Source organism: Aulostomus chinensis, chromosome 13, assembly GCF_037954235.1.
Source record: "Aulostomus chinensis isolate RoL2024-O1b breed Wild chromosome 13, RoL_Achi_v1.0, whole genome shotgun sequence".
In the NCBI taxonomy this organism is placed as follows: Eukaryota; Metazoa; Chordata; class Actinopteri; order Syngnathiformes; family Aulostomidae; genus Aulostomus; species Aulostomus chinensis.
The window spans coordinates 19,597,592-19,611,973 of record NC_141332.1 but is presented as its reverse complement, the minus strand read 5'-3'; the positions used below and the strand labels follow the sequence as shown (position 1 = coordinate 19,611,973).

Below are 14,382 nucleotides of genomic sequence, written 5' to 3'. Positions count from 1 at the left end.
TCTTGCTGTGAGGCCACTGTGCTAACCACTGCACCACCATGCAGCCCCACATGTCATAATTTTCTCTGTAATTCACTTTGGTGTCACTAACTATTCACAAAAACAATATGGATTCCAATTTTGTTGCTATTTCCTGTTTGATATAAATGGAAACACTGGAGGTTTTACATGTCAAAATGTTTCAAAATGTCCTCAGTGTGGTATTGTCAGTTATTTCAGTTGTTTTGCATCTAAATAAAATTTAAGCGTAGAGACACATATCTGGATATTTGCAATTTATTGTATGATTAACACTGACATCTCTAAGATCGAAAATCCTTGATATGGACCACATACAGGATCAAAGTAACTGTCAGTTTTGAATTGGTCCCAACATGCCGTGTGACGACGCAACTGTAGTAAACTGACGTAACAAGTCCTCGGACTGCCGTCGTTGCTAAACAGGCGTGGAAGTGCTGAGTATTACTCGACTTATTCACTGCATTTTATTTCTGACTTACTTTTTCTACACCTGTTCGGGTGCAGGAATTGCGGACAAGGTTCAAGTCGATCCAGTGAGGCGGCCACGGTGACCAGCGAGGATGTTTAAAAAGTACGTAGCTAATTATTTCCATGTTGTGGCTAATGCTAACGAATTAGCAATCGCCTTTTCAAGTTTGACCATGTTCAGTTTATGACACAAACAGACGCAAAATAGGATATTCTTCCTTGACAGCATATCAGGGTTTCATCTTTTTAAACAATTTTTTTTTTTAATTTTTATTTGCTGTATCCGGACTGGGCCTGGAAAGGTGAAAATATTTGTGCTGTCATAGAAGGAATATTCTGTGTCAGTTATCATCATATTGGTTTTATTTGGCCATGTTGAGGAATATTTGACCTAAACGTGTCAAGCTGTAAGAAGTATCTTGTATTCTGATTCAGAAGTTAAACTCATCCCTATCTAAAATAGAGATTTCGGTAGATTCGCAATGTAAATCGTTTGAATAAACAATGTCTGCAATTCAGTTTTGATCGAACAAGCACTAATATTTAGTTTCTCGTGCACATTAAGAAATCCATGAAATTCATTAGCTTTATGGTACTTGAGTATTTGAATTAAAGTATTTGAAAAATTTTAATTCAGCAATGTTTAAAACATTTCTCATACCCGACAATGCATGACACTGTTGTATTAGTATGTAAAGCGTCCACATGTAAACCCAACAAATTCCTTCCTCTGTCCTCATTTTCAGGTTCGATGAGAAGGAAAACGTGTCAAACTGTATCCAGTTGAAAACCTCGGTGATCAAAGGGATCAAAAATCAGCTGTTGGAACAGTTTCCTAAAATCGAAGCATGGCTCAATCACATTATGCCGAAGAAGGACCCTGTTAAAATAGTGAGATGGTATGAGTTATTTTATTTGTGTAACCCCTGTGCAGGTACTTTCCACTTACGTTCTTGCTTGTTCTTGCTGCAGCCATGAGCACATTGAGATCTTGACAGTGAATGGAGAACTGCTCTTCTTCAGACAAAGAGAAGGACCCTTTTACCCAACCCTCAGACTGCTGCATAAATGTAAGAGTTCCACCTGCTGCTGGTGGTCATACTAAGATGTTTCCGCAATGATAAGTAACATTTGTTTTCTTCATAGATCCTTTCATTCTTCCACATCAGCAAGTAGACAAAGGGGCCATTAAATTTGTCTTAAGTGGGGCAAACATCATGTGCCCCGGGCTGACGTCACCAGGCGCTAAACTTTACCCGGCAGAGTCTGACACAGTTGTTGTATCCTTTTTATACGTGGAGCTGTTGAGCTCTACAAAATATATTTGCTTATACCACATGGTATGAGGGGATACCGGAGTCTGGTGGGTTGCTGGGTGTCCATTAATTCCTGACACATTCACATTGAGTTGTTCCACTCCAAATTAATGCCTCTACGACGACTTACCTTCCGGTTTATCCTTAACAAGAGAACGCAGGCCATAATGGCGGAGGGGAAACAACACGCACTTTGCGTTGGTGTCATGAAGATGTCCGCAGAAAGCATGTGAGATTTTCAGAGTGTTAAAGTTTCAATTGAAGTCACTGTTTCCATGATCCTGGGCAATGCCAATGTGGGTACGCCGCGAAGCGCACAGCTGAGCGGCGTTACTAGCGTATATATTTGATACAATCGAGATGTATCTATACTAATGTGGCTTTGTGTTCGCAGAGAAAAAGTCAACAAGGGGATTGGAATCGAGAATGTTCACTATCTGAATGATGGATTGTGGCACATGAAGACCTATAAATGATACGCAACACCTGCATTACCCCGCCCCTCTTAACCACATGGCATAATGAGCTGTCACTCATCTGTTTACGTCTACAGATTTGGCTGTGTAATCTGCTGAAGGCTTTCAATCAATTATGATGCACAAATAAAGAAAATTCTCCCTCAATTACATCTTTGACTGTGTTTTTGTGTGTGTGTGTTCTTGTACTTGCAACATATTGAGGACTACAATGCGGATTTAACCAACAGTGACCACATTTTTGGAAAGTGAGGAGATTTTAGCCGGTCCTCACATCTTCAAAGGGCCGTCCTAAGGCCAAGATTTGGTTTTGGGTCAGGGGCTCGGGAGTGCATTACATCAATAAAAATCCTCACAAAGATCTACGTACAAGGGGGGTGTGTGTGTGTGTGTGTGTGTGTGTGTGTGTGTGTTGGATCTTCTTGACACTGTGACATTGAGGTTTTGCTGCAGTTCCAGTGCCAAACTTAACCCAAAACCCAAATTTGTGTGATCACAAATGAGTTTGATGAATTTCTTTATTATCTTTCTCACATTGAAAGGAGTCATCTGCTTAGGTTGACATAAAACTTAAGTTATTTCCATAATTACTGAATGGTGCCCAAGAAGAACTAATAACATTCAACTGCAAACATCTTACGCCTCATGTTTCATGTGTGATATTAAAGCATATTATTTTTTCCATTAGCTGAAGAGGTCAGTTCTTCATATAGGGACGTAACAGAGCAAAACACGGCAGGAAATGAACACATTTAAAACACAGTCGCGATATGTCTGAATCAATATTGATATCTGGTGCTTCTACACAATCTTTCAGCTGTTTACTAAGATGTGGTTTATGATGGTCAAGCACTAAATTAAGTGATTCCATAAATATGTCATTTTTTGTCACATAACAACTGCAGGTCCAGGAACACAGAGAGTTATTTAAATGTCTGTGATAATCTCACAACAACCAAAACATCAAAGCAGCCCATGCCCATGTCACATTATTGATATATTTCCCGGCTTAATCTACATTCAAAGGATGGCACAACCATCAACTGTTAACCTACACCTCAGAAGAGCAGGGTGCTGATTGTGCAAAGGGTACAAAACATACGAGACATTTCCCCACCCAGGATCCAGGCTGACCAATGGAAAACCATCTCCCCAAAATTAACAGGAAGCAAAATATTTAAAATGTCAGATTCAATTGAAGCCCCTAGTCATTGTCTGAACCTTCTGGGGGGTAAAATAATAGCCAGTCATGAAAATCGTGCCCGTAAGGACGAAGTCTGTAAACTCCAAACATCATAACCTGCATCTGATTTGGTGTCATCCCGCTGAATGTGACGGCCATATCGGAACAGCAGCCCTCAACCACATTATTGGGGTTTTCCTTCATGCTGTCCGTTATCAAGCTGTCCACACTCTTGCTGTTGAACAGGCCCTTTCCGTGCGCGTCCTCTCCGTTCTCGGCAAACACGCCCGTGTACTTCAGACACACAGCCAGCTGCTTGTCTTCGCTCAGCTTCCACAGGGCTCGTCCTCTTTCGGGACATTTGTCCTCATCCTGGAACACTTGCACTAACCTCTTCAGGGCTTCATAGCTAAGCACGATGCCGCTTTCAAACGCCACATAGTCGAGCTCCCCTGACTTCATGGCGTTGCCCAGGTAGAAGGGCTCATTTGGATCCTTATTGAGCACCAAGTACTTGAGGTTCTCAATGATGGCAAACGTTGTGGGCTGTGCCACAAAGAACCAGCGCAGGTCCCCAGCGTTCTCATAAGCGTGCTTCAGCGCTTTACGCAACTTGGCCCACTCATCTTTTTCATCCAGATCTATCGCCTCGAGGGCCTTAGACGCCTCTGAGGTGTAAAACACTGCCTTGTCACAGTGTTTGCTCCAGGTGTCTACAGCAGTAGCCCAATAAACCAGGATCTTGGGCTGGACAAGGATGACGCAAAAGACACGCACTTGATTGTTCAACTCCTGCACTTGAGAGTCAGAGTATTGTTTCAGCTCCTCTTTGCTCGGGGCTTGGACGTGATGATGATGAGCGTGGTCCGCCGTCCCGGACCCGGTGTCAGGGCTGAAACTACCCAGCAGCGACAGCACCAAGCAGAAGACGCCTCCCATGAGCATCCCCTTCATGAAAGAGCTTCCTTCTGACAACATTCTGGCAGCACTGCACAGGAGAAATCACACCGTCACGGACGTAACACTACCTTTAAAGAGCGAGAATATTTGGGTTATTGATTTATAAATAAATCAAACTTGTTTTTGTATCCTCGAGCACGAGAACCTGCAACATGACCCCCCCCCCCCCACATGCCATCCCAGGGTCATTAAAGTATTTTTGATTTTTGATCTGCAAGACTCAGTCTGACATTAAGAAAATAATAGTAATGATAATAAATGAAAAACAATGTAAATCAATGTTTATGCTTTGTTTTTGTGAAGTTTCAATGCTCATCAAATTAGAATAATCCTAAATTATGAATTATTTGATGAGGCAGGAGACCGAGGCATTCTGCAGCACGTCAGTTTGACACCACTGACGCACACGCACCCACTGGCACACGATACACAGGAACAAGGCATTTTTACAACACAATTAATAGACAAGAAACAAAACGTTAGGCTAATTCTGACTTTTAGAGAAATACTATATGACACAGAAGGAAAAGTAACAGAGATCTAAATCAGCAGGTTAAGTCTTCATGACCAACTTAGTCGTTGACAGAAGCGGTAAACAAATTAACAATGAGGAAGTGGAGGCACCGTGGTGAGGCTGCTGAACCGCTGACTCCATCCCAATTTTACGCACATAAAAATTCAAATATTTACTTTAATCACATGTTTAGGCAATCATTTGATCAAGTCAGCTGAAACAGAACGATCAAACCTCTGGTGAGCTTGGAGAGTCAGCTTTCAGATAAACTGATGCACAAACTGAGAACTCACATATCACCGAAAACTTTCAAGGAACTCCCTTAATTATTTGTCATTGATGTCAATAAGATGGACGATTAAAATGTTACAGTAAAATTCATTTTAAGTTATTAAGTGTCTTCAAAGTGACTGTTTTGTCCTCCCCAGTTAAATCCAGAGAATTCCTTCAAGTATTGACATCATTAATATTAAAACCTGTGATTTTCTGCCACTAACCCTTGAAAATAAACACAAAAATCGAAGTATTTATTCATTTATTTTTCTATGTAGAGTCAAATATGGTGGCCTTCTTAACATGATCGCTTTAGTCTTTTTTTTTTTTAATTTTCAGACAGCACCAAAACCTGGAGAAAAGACATGATAAATAGTTGTTTTAGGCAGCAAAACTAATGTAAAAAAAATGACTTAGGCAGTTATTTTAAGAAGGTGACGATATGTAAAACCCATGTATAACTATTTCTCCTGCAATTGAAAAAAATGCTAATACATTTAGACAGACTGGAAAAAACAATCTTACATTTGTATTCACAGTGTTATCATCTGTGATAGGGAAAATCTAAACGAGAGAATGATGCGGGTTTCTGGTCAGAGATTTTATCAGAATCGTTAACCTTTAATCAATTGACAAAGCGATATTCTTATCCACCTTTACTGTAAAACACTTGTGATAAAACAGAGTTCTTTTTTTCCCCCTTTCTTTCTTTTTCTTTGTTGACTCAACACCGTATCTGTGGATTCTTTTATTCGATCTCGTATGTTCAAACTAATAAACTACCACCCTCAGCTGCCACACGTCATGGAGTAAAAAAGCCTTGGAAAGTCGCTGAGGATTCAGCCACAACAATCAAGTCTCTGTCGTCGGTGGACGTCCGCTTGTTTTTAGCTGTCAACCTGAACGTGGCTTCGCGACGAAGACGACACGCACCGACTGGTGGCATTAAACGCGCTACCAAGGGATGTTAGCCGAGTAAAGCTAACAGTTAGCTTCCGTTCACTTGGGTCCTACGAATATTTGCAAGGAGTACAATGTTACTGTACCTAAGGAGGGTAACTGAACGCCGCCTGGCCCGGTGGTGCTCCTGCTGTCTCGTCTTTCAGCTCCCACTATCCCGGGTTGTATGGACAACCGACGGCGGACAGGACGGTTAATTAATAACTCGGTCGGCGCATGGTTCACGGTTGTTTTACCTCTCAACACCTACTTCCGCTTTGGAGGTCATGTGACTCCGCGGAGGTCTCGTCCGAACAAGTTCTACAACACAAACGTTCGTCAGAAATAAGACACTCATAGAAACACACGCGTAGATTACAACACTTAAAAACTCCTTTCTTTGCCCCTTTATTATTTTAGCTAATTTCTAATTTAATGTTTACTTTTTTTTAAAAAAATATATAGATATTATTTTTAAAAGTTTGTCAATTTTAGTTTGTGACGTTTTTATTCCATTTTTAATTCATAATGTTGATACCGTCTATGTAGTTTTTTCTGTTATCATGTCGCTTCTGAGTATTTCTTCATCCCATTTTTTTATTACGTGTCTGTAGACCAGTTTGGATTTTGAAACTTGTAGCTGAACGCTGTTGGTTTGAATTTCGAGTTGTAAACATATATATATATATATATATATATATATATATATATATATATACACACACACACACACATATATATAATTTTTTGATAGCAGTTTTCTTTAATCTAGATTTCTTTGTATTCATTGTTGATAAACATTAAATCCAACAGGGCTGAAAGATCATATAAAAAAATCATATTGCAATTATTTTTGACAGAAATTGGGATTGAAATGTATGATTATATTGGGAGTGCAGTTTTGGACTTTGAAATGACCATGACAAATGGAAACATTTAGCAAATTCCCTTAAATATTCCCTTATATATCTAATTTGTTTAGCACCTCAACGCCTCTTGTATAATAGCATGTTGTGACATATTTATTCCTTCATTCAAACATTGCAGCTTGTCCAATCTGGATCTTGTGATTTCTACAAGATCCCCATCAACTGTGCAGCATTAACCCTTTGTCAATCTCACACTGAGGCTATTTGTTGTTGTTGATGAATTCAGTGGAGTTTGTAATTTATGTGTCAATTTAAAAGTTACCGTTTGGCCTGATTTCAGCTCCGCTGTGCGTCACCTCTCGGCACTGAGAGCTCAGCAGCCAGATGGATCAAATGTTGTTTTCAGCAACAATATCACAAGCGTGGAGACAAACGTATAAATCACCTGACACTTCGAACACTCATCTGAGGAGCATTAGTGACCTTTCAGTTTGACAAAAAGCCCAATGGAGCAAGGACCTCTCCCGCAATCCAAACTTTCTTTTGACCTTCATTTATACTTGTGGAAGCAAGATCTCCCCAGACTGTTATAAAATTTGGTTTGCAAGAAACTTGCAACACAACTATTGCTCCTTCACTTTGACCTCTTAAATGTATTAGAAAATTTAAAAAAAATAAGTTTAAATGCCTCTGACATACAAGAATTGAGGTGCATTTATGAGACAAAGGTTTGTTTTGTTAATTTAGATGGGTTTGTGTGCAACTCGTGCAAAAAAGTCTAAGTGCAGGAGGAGTATAAATGGCAAGTATGTACACTAAATGTATAAAATTTGTGAGAAAATAAAAAATACAGTGGCTTTTCTATCACCTGTTGCTCCACAAACAAAATGCATAACCTAAGAGCGAAGCATTCATGCATTATTGTACCTTTTAGTCATACAACGTGAGCAATTTGCTGTGTGAGACACTTCTTAATTCATTGCCTGTGGTGTTGCTCATTTAACTGAAAATGACGTAGAAACCTGCAGTGACACAGTTCCACAAGCTTTGTGCTCCTCAGACATGAGCGATGATGTTTGGGAGCAGCCCATCATACAGACGTGGTGTCGGACATAAAACATCTCGGCTTCGCCGGACAGCCGCTGATTACTGCAGGAGAGTAAACATTTGTTAGGTCCCTCTGTTCAAGCAGAGATAGGGTCAGGCTGAATTGACAGGGTCCCCTAAATGGTGTCTATGACGCCCGATCCATTAAGACTGTGACTGGGTGTGATGATAATGTATTGATCAGATTGTGATGGATGGCCTCTGTGGATATATAAGTGAAGTTCTTAGCCAAGCTGAGGAAAAGTCCAGCTTTGGCAGCCTCCAGGACAAAGTCACCATGCTTTCTGTAGCTGTGTTTTACGTTGTGGCTGTGATTTGCTCTGAAAGATGGACGCACGCTCTTCCTTTGTATCCTGATTCCAACCTGGAGCCGCAGACAGGTAAGACCACTTTCTTCTTATTTGATCATGAAGGTGCATTTTATCTCCTAAAATCTCTGTGCCTCTGCTTGTCAGGGGAAAAAAAATCCAGGAACTCAGTTGCCTTATCCTCAGTCGCATCATTAATAAAGTGTCATAAAATGAAAGAGAACCTATCTTCACTCAGCATCCTGTATCTCATGACTTGTGTCCGTCCTTCCTCGTCTTCTTAACTCAATATGAAATGATGATTTCAACAGATTTCCTTCAGAAACTGGTGTCGGAGGTAGAGGACGGAGCAAACCATGCTGAGGCCGAGCAAAGGGAAGCGAGCAATCTGTATCCTCTTCTGATGCAACACAATGGGGAGAGAGATTCCTGGAATAAAGGTAAAAATCAGCAGTGGGATATTTGCAGAGCACCAGCAAATGAGTCAGACATACGAGTTTGGATAAAATATCTAAAACTTTTGTGTTTTTTAGGAGCCAAAGATTCAGCATCAGATAAATATGCAAACATGGTAAGGGTGGAAAGTGCAAAATAGCTGCGTCTATAATAACTCTCCGCATCGGTACATAACATTTTCCTTTTTTTCAGGTTGAGGACCTCAAAGACGCAGTTTTCAAGCTGGCGGCAGCTGATAAGCTTCGCTCTCAAGCTTTTCTCAGATCAGATCAGAGCCTTCCAAAAACCAACAAGAGAGGTGAGTGGCTCTTGATTTCTGTGTTTCCAACAGCACACCTGTATTTATTCACAATACCCAACATGTTGGAGTGCAATGAGCTCATCAAAAGGTTGTTTAACTTAGGCTTGCACCATTTTAACCTGGACAGATTGCTTTTCCTTTTAAGAGGAACTTTTGAATAACGCAGGGGGGAAATAAAAGAACAGTGCCTTTTAAAAGTGACGAGTAAAGACCTCAAAAAGATGAAAAAGAATGTTTCAGTGAATCTGAATTAAGAACATCAGATTGGTTTAGAACAGAATAAGTAGTCTTTCTCCTCCTTTACTGAGTTCCAGCATCGGCCCTGCTGGTGGTTATTACTCTCTTAAAAAAATATAACAAAAGCAAAATGAGATGCTGCTGAATGAAAATGTTATTCGGTAAAGGCAGAAAAACACAAATAAAGGTGACTTTATATTTAACTGGAAATTAATAAAAAGCTTTTATCACACACACTATCCTATGTTAATTACTCTTATTTTCAGAGTACAGATATTAGATATACTAGATATCGATATGTATACTTAATGAAAGTACAGGTACCAAGGGTAAGAATGGCAGTTTTATGAATAGTTTTCCTCTCTATTGTTCTCACAGCGTGTTTCTGGAAATACTGTGTGACCAACTAAGGACCAACAGCAAGAAGAACTCAACCCGCATGGAAAGATTTTCATCCTCGTGTTTGTTTCCCACAAAACCGTATTTTCATCATCGACACCAGATCAACAGAAAATATATTTTTGAAGTTGTATAATTGTCTTTTTTGTGGCTGAAAATAAACTTGAATATCAGAATATACGTAACACGTTCGTCTGCCTCACAGGATAGATTTATATACACTCACAAATTAAGAGTATGACCAAAAAAAAAATATGTTTTTATTAGTGCAACAGTGAGACATTTTTATTATGTCAAATTGTGTGGACACAGAAAGATACAGATGTGTATGTCAATTTCTGCGTAAAAATAAACAGTTATTGGAGGTTTCTTCTGCTGCCGCTCACACTAACAATCATCTCTATATCAATAAGGCTGCTTTGATTGTAAAAAAAAGCAGAACAAATACATATATTTACACTATAAACAAAAAAAGATAGCTCAATTACATTAACAGTCATTTGCACGTTTGGCCTTTTCAGTACGGCTTAAATTTTTACTCTATCGATGACAAGAGCATGTAACAAAGAAAACATTTGGTGGGTAGTGCTGCCGCAGCAGGTCAGAGATTCAAACCAGGCTGATTTCTTCAGTGGCTTTGCCACTACTTAAGGTTGTTGTAGCGCCCTCTACAGATCCCCGCCAGCATGGTAACGCTAGGACATAACGTGAAATACAGAAAAAGTTTATGTCCGCTTGTTGGCCACACTAAAGTAAGCCTTCTCAATCTCGATGTCCGCCGGACACGTCTGTTTGAATTCCTCCCTCTCGTAGGCGTTCTGAAGGTATCGCCACACACCTGTGAACTGGGCCGGGATGTCGAAGTCGCAGTATTTCTTGGAAGCAACCTGAAATAAACAGAGAGGAGGATCAACGTCAAAAAAAATTTGAGAAACAGAGTACACAGTATACAGAAATATTATTCGAAAAACTTTGAGAGTGCAATGAGAAAATAATAATTCTGCCCCGTGAGTGATTATAAGTGACGATTGTAAGTGATAAAAAGTTGTGCACCATCCTCCAGGCTGCGAAATAAAGAATAGCGACATCAGGATGTTTTGACTGCTCTGGTTTCGAAGATGATCAGTAGACTTCTTTGCCTTATTTATGTGCCAGTGGAACAACAAGATGTGATTCGGCCTTGAAGTGATGGCAATAAGTTTCTCACCCTGATTACATGAAGTTTGGGCAGCAGGTTGCAGTCAGCTAAAGTGAGGCGGTCTCCATCCAGAAACTTCCTCTTGGAGACGGCGATGGCTTCCTGTGAGTTGTGGTCGATCTCCTCCGGGAGGGGAGAGTTCAGGTAGTTGTCCAAACGCTTGAACTCCCGCAGCAGGTTCTTCTCTTGAACTGGAGGGTCAGAAACACAGAGACATGTTACCATTCACTGTAGCCAAGTCTGTTTTGCAGGCTCCTTTTAATCTCACAATCATATCTAAGTAAAAAATAAGGAAAGAGGCAGAAATTGTCAAATTTGGCCTTCAGAAATTGGATTAAATTGACTTTAAAAATTCTTCAAGATTGGTTTAAATAGATCAGAAACTATATTTGAAGAAAAACAGTAAAACTACATTTCCATGTATTAAAATTGTATATAATATAACATCAGCCATTGTGAAATGAAGATGAACTCCTCTCCATTTTTGCTCGGAGCCACCTGGGCTGTCCCCTGACCCTGGAGGGTATTGGATGGGAACTCAAGATGCTTCTCTCTTTTTGCTTGTTTTTGCTCGGTTGTGTTTAGTATGCACAGGCATGCGTTTAAACTTCGCAAGTAGTTCAACATCACGCATTTTAATGATTAAAAAAAATCAAACATCAGCAGCTGATAAATGTCAAACAAGAGACGAGAAACCTGACTCACAGGCATTGTTCGGACTGTTCTTGATGAAAGCAGAGAACTTCGCGAAAATGTCAGCCCCCACATCAAAGGACTCTTTGTTCAGCGGGCTGAGGTGAGGATACCTGGGAAGAGAGAACGCCGATGTTTCACCTGAACAAGTCCCCTTACGCTTTCATCTCACACATTATTGACAAGAGAATCATGAGACCTGGGAGGGGCTAGTGTTAGCTCGAGAAACTCCTCGATTTTGATGAAGTCTGTTTTCAGGGTGCCGTTGTAGAGGAGGAAAGGAGGGTTAGTCCCCGGGGCCAGGTCCTTGAGCTCGGCCGGCTTCCTGCAGCAGACAAAAAAAAAAAAAAAAAGGAGAGTATGAGGGAGAATGAAGGTGACACTCTACAATAGGACTGTTATCAAGCATGTCAAACCTGCCAGATCCAAACACGGCGTGAGGGATTAATGATTTCAACATTGGCTGTTGGTTTAGCTACAAAAACACACTGCGCTGGGAGTGGTCATACAGGGAACTGTTGTGTGTTCTGAATCACTCAATTATCAACATCCTTTCAAAGTTTCCTGATCTTATTTGCTCACCCGTAACAACCTGAGAAATCCACATAATAAATTTGTTTGAAGGCCACATTGAGCTCTTTGTAAATGCTGAGAGTACGGCTCCTCCCTTTCACCTCTATTAGACACTCAGTCAGAAAAGCATCTCTGTTTCTTAATAGAGGGCTGTGTGAAAGTCCCCTCCACCAGATGCTCAGGAAGTAGTTTTTTTTGTGTTTTTTTTTGCCAGAAGAGAGGTGCTTACTTCCTCATGTCAACAGTAGTCACTGTAAACTTGACTCCTTTCAGCCACAGGACCATGAAAAGCCTTTGACAGAAGGGGCAGTTGCCGACGTTCTCGCCGTCATGACCCGCCTGGAAAAGAGTGTCGTGTTTTAGAATCGATCACAGTATTTCCTCTTTTTTCCATACACTTTTTTTTTTTTTTAGAAGCAAGTGAGATCAGTGGCTGGGATATTTATGGGCAGGGGAAAAACAGGCATTGTGTTGTAGCGGAAGACCCCTCCAACCACACCATGACACCACCGTCGGTTTAAAACCCCACCTGGATTTCTTGTGTCAACATGAATTTGGAGAATTTTTTTTTTTTTAGAATGTGGGGAAGTGAGTCGAGGGAGTTGTAATAATCTTCCAATGCTGTCAAAAAGAAAGCCAATTTCCAAAAAATATCAAACAACATTAAAGTGACTCAATTTTGGGACGCAGAGCACCGTCTATAATCTGGTGATCCTGATACGAAAAAAACAAAAACAATAAAAAAAAAAACAGAGATGTAAGTCACAGTTAGGTGTGACTGTATGCATGAGGGAAAGGTCCATTTTTTTGTTCTGATCCAAAGATCTGCATGTGTGCGTAAGTCAGTGGGTGTGCCTGCTTCAGGCTTGGGGCCAGTCGCCCTGCAGCATGCACCCTATACTCCATCTGGGTGTGTGGTGATAAGGCGGACTGTCTGAGACCACAGTTCACTGGTAAAAATCCGCAGCAACCACCAACCGTGTTGCAAACACTACAACATCAGTGGAAGGCACCAATCAAAATGACAGTCGCCCTGTGATTGATGCTCAGCTGCTGTAGGTCTCCTTTACTATGCTGATACTTTCAATTTATCCTGAACTTTTCCTCTGTAGCAGAATCCAACAGGCAAATTCATTTGGAATATCACAAGTGGAATCACATCATCCTGAAAACATTAGTTTGCTTTGAACGTTACAGTAAATTTCATCAGATTATTCATGAAATAAAGAAGGAAAAGACTGACCTTAATGAACAGTTCAATAGTTGGCTCCCTGTCTGAGTTCTGCCGCAGTGCCATGCTGTCCCAAGAAGATGTAATTTACTTTTAATTCCAAGTCTAGTCCAAGCCTCCCTTCCACCGAAGTTTTCTGCACCCCCAAAATATCCTCTGAGCTGGAATGAAAGCTAAAGGTGCCCTTGAACGCGTGCTACTCTGGTTTCAAGGGTCTTTGTGGTCATGGATGTCAAGAGAAAGTGCGACAGCTCAGGGCTGCTTGTGTTTTGTCTGAGGACTCCTTGGGAGCTATCGCTCTCAACATACTTTACAAGTCAGGGGGGTGGGAGGATCCAGTGAATGGGCGGGGTACACACTCTTATATACCCCAGGCCAAAATCTATGAGGAGAACTTAAAATAGGTCCTCCTATTTGTTGCAATACAGCGGAACTGATAAAATAAATATGACTCAAAGCACACAAAGTCAGGCATTTAACGTGAGCCAACCACATTCCAGCAGTGACAAAGAACAGATGAGGGGGACTGTCGTCGGAGAGCTGCACCTACAGCACACAGCACCCTGCAGGGAAGACACACAATCTGGTTTTATATTAAACACATCCATTTGTCTGGATATTTAATGAGGTTAAAGGGGGAATATTAATATGAATAAATAACATGTTCTTTATTCTGAAGATAAGAGAATCTATCAACTTTCCCCTGAAAATGTCAGTTCTCCATACTTCATGGCTGATTAATGAAGTAGCATACAGATTTGTTTTAAATAAAGTAGGTGCATTTATTTGTGTTGTGTATTAGTAGGAGTATTGTCATTCAGTATTTGAGCGATATATTACTTTTGAGGGAAAATATCAAA

At 40.5% G+C, this 14,382-nt stretch overlaps 4 protein-coding genes across 6 annotated transcripts; 2 read left to right on the top strand and 2 right to left on the bottom strand.

Annotated features, from left to right (window-relative positions):
• The first annotated feature begins 391 nt into the window (after positions 1-391).
• On the top strand, positions 392-2,421 carry mcts1 (MCTS1 re-initiation and release factor). Its single transcript, XM_086222701.1, has 6 exons — positions 392-592; positions 1,236-1,388; positions 1,462-1,559; positions 1,636-1,769; positions 1,967-2,034; positions 2,200-2,421. Exons 1-6 carry the CDS (start codon positions 582-584, stop codon positions 2,279-2,281), a joined length of 546 nt encoding a protein of 181 aa, XP_086078827.1. The 5' UTR covers positions 392-581; the 3' UTR covers positions 2,282-2,421.
• Positions 2,422-2,781: 360 nt separating this feature from the next.
• Positions 2,782-6,447, bottom strand: c1galt1c1 (C1GALT1-specific chaperone 1). Of its 3 annotated transcripts, none has more exons than XM_086222697.1 (2): positions 6,258-6,447; positions 2,782-4,492 (listed from the first exon to the last, which is right to left on the bottom strand). In XM_086222697.1, exon 2 carries the CDS (start codon positions 4,440-4,442, stop codon positions 3,486-3,488), a length of 957 nt encoding a protein of 318 aa, XP_086078823.1. In that variant the 5' UTR covers positions 4,443-4,492; positions 6,258-6,447; the 3' UTR covers positions 2,782-3,485. The 3 variants fall into 3 exon arrangements, with proteins under 3 accessions (XP_086078823.1, XP_086078825.1, XP_086078824.1); XM_086222699.1 differs by having other exon boundaries at positions 2,782-4,488; XM_086222698.1 differs by having other exon boundaries at positions 2,782-4,452.
• Positions 6,448-8,403: 1,956 nt separating this feature from the next.
• Positions 8,404-9,941, top strand: urp1 (urotensin-related peptide 1). Its single transcript, XM_086222696.1, has 5 exons — positions 8,404-8,506; positions 8,746-8,874; positions 8,968-9,005; positions 9,083-9,188; positions 9,807-9,941. Exons 1-5 carry the CDS (start codon positions 8,404-8,406, stop codon positions 9,836-9,838), a joined length of 408 nt encoding a protein of 135 aa, XP_086078822.1. The 3' UTR covers positions 9,839-9,941.
• Positions 9,942-10,074: 133 nt separating this feature from the next.
• Positions 10,075-13,836, bottom strand: clic2 (CLIC family member 2). Its single transcript, XM_086222695.1, has 6 exons — positions 13,535-13,836; positions 12,521-12,630; positions 11,918-12,043; positions 11,731-11,831; positions 11,035-11,216; positions 10,075-10,714 (listed from the first exon to the last, which is right to left on the bottom strand). Exons 1-6 carry the CDS (start codon positions 13,586-13,588, stop codon positions 10,553-10,555), a joined length of 735 nt encoding a protein of 244 aa, XP_086078821.1. The 5' UTR covers positions 13,589-13,836; the 3' UTR covers positions 10,075-10,552.
• Positions 13,837-14,382: the final 546 nt, after the last annotated feature.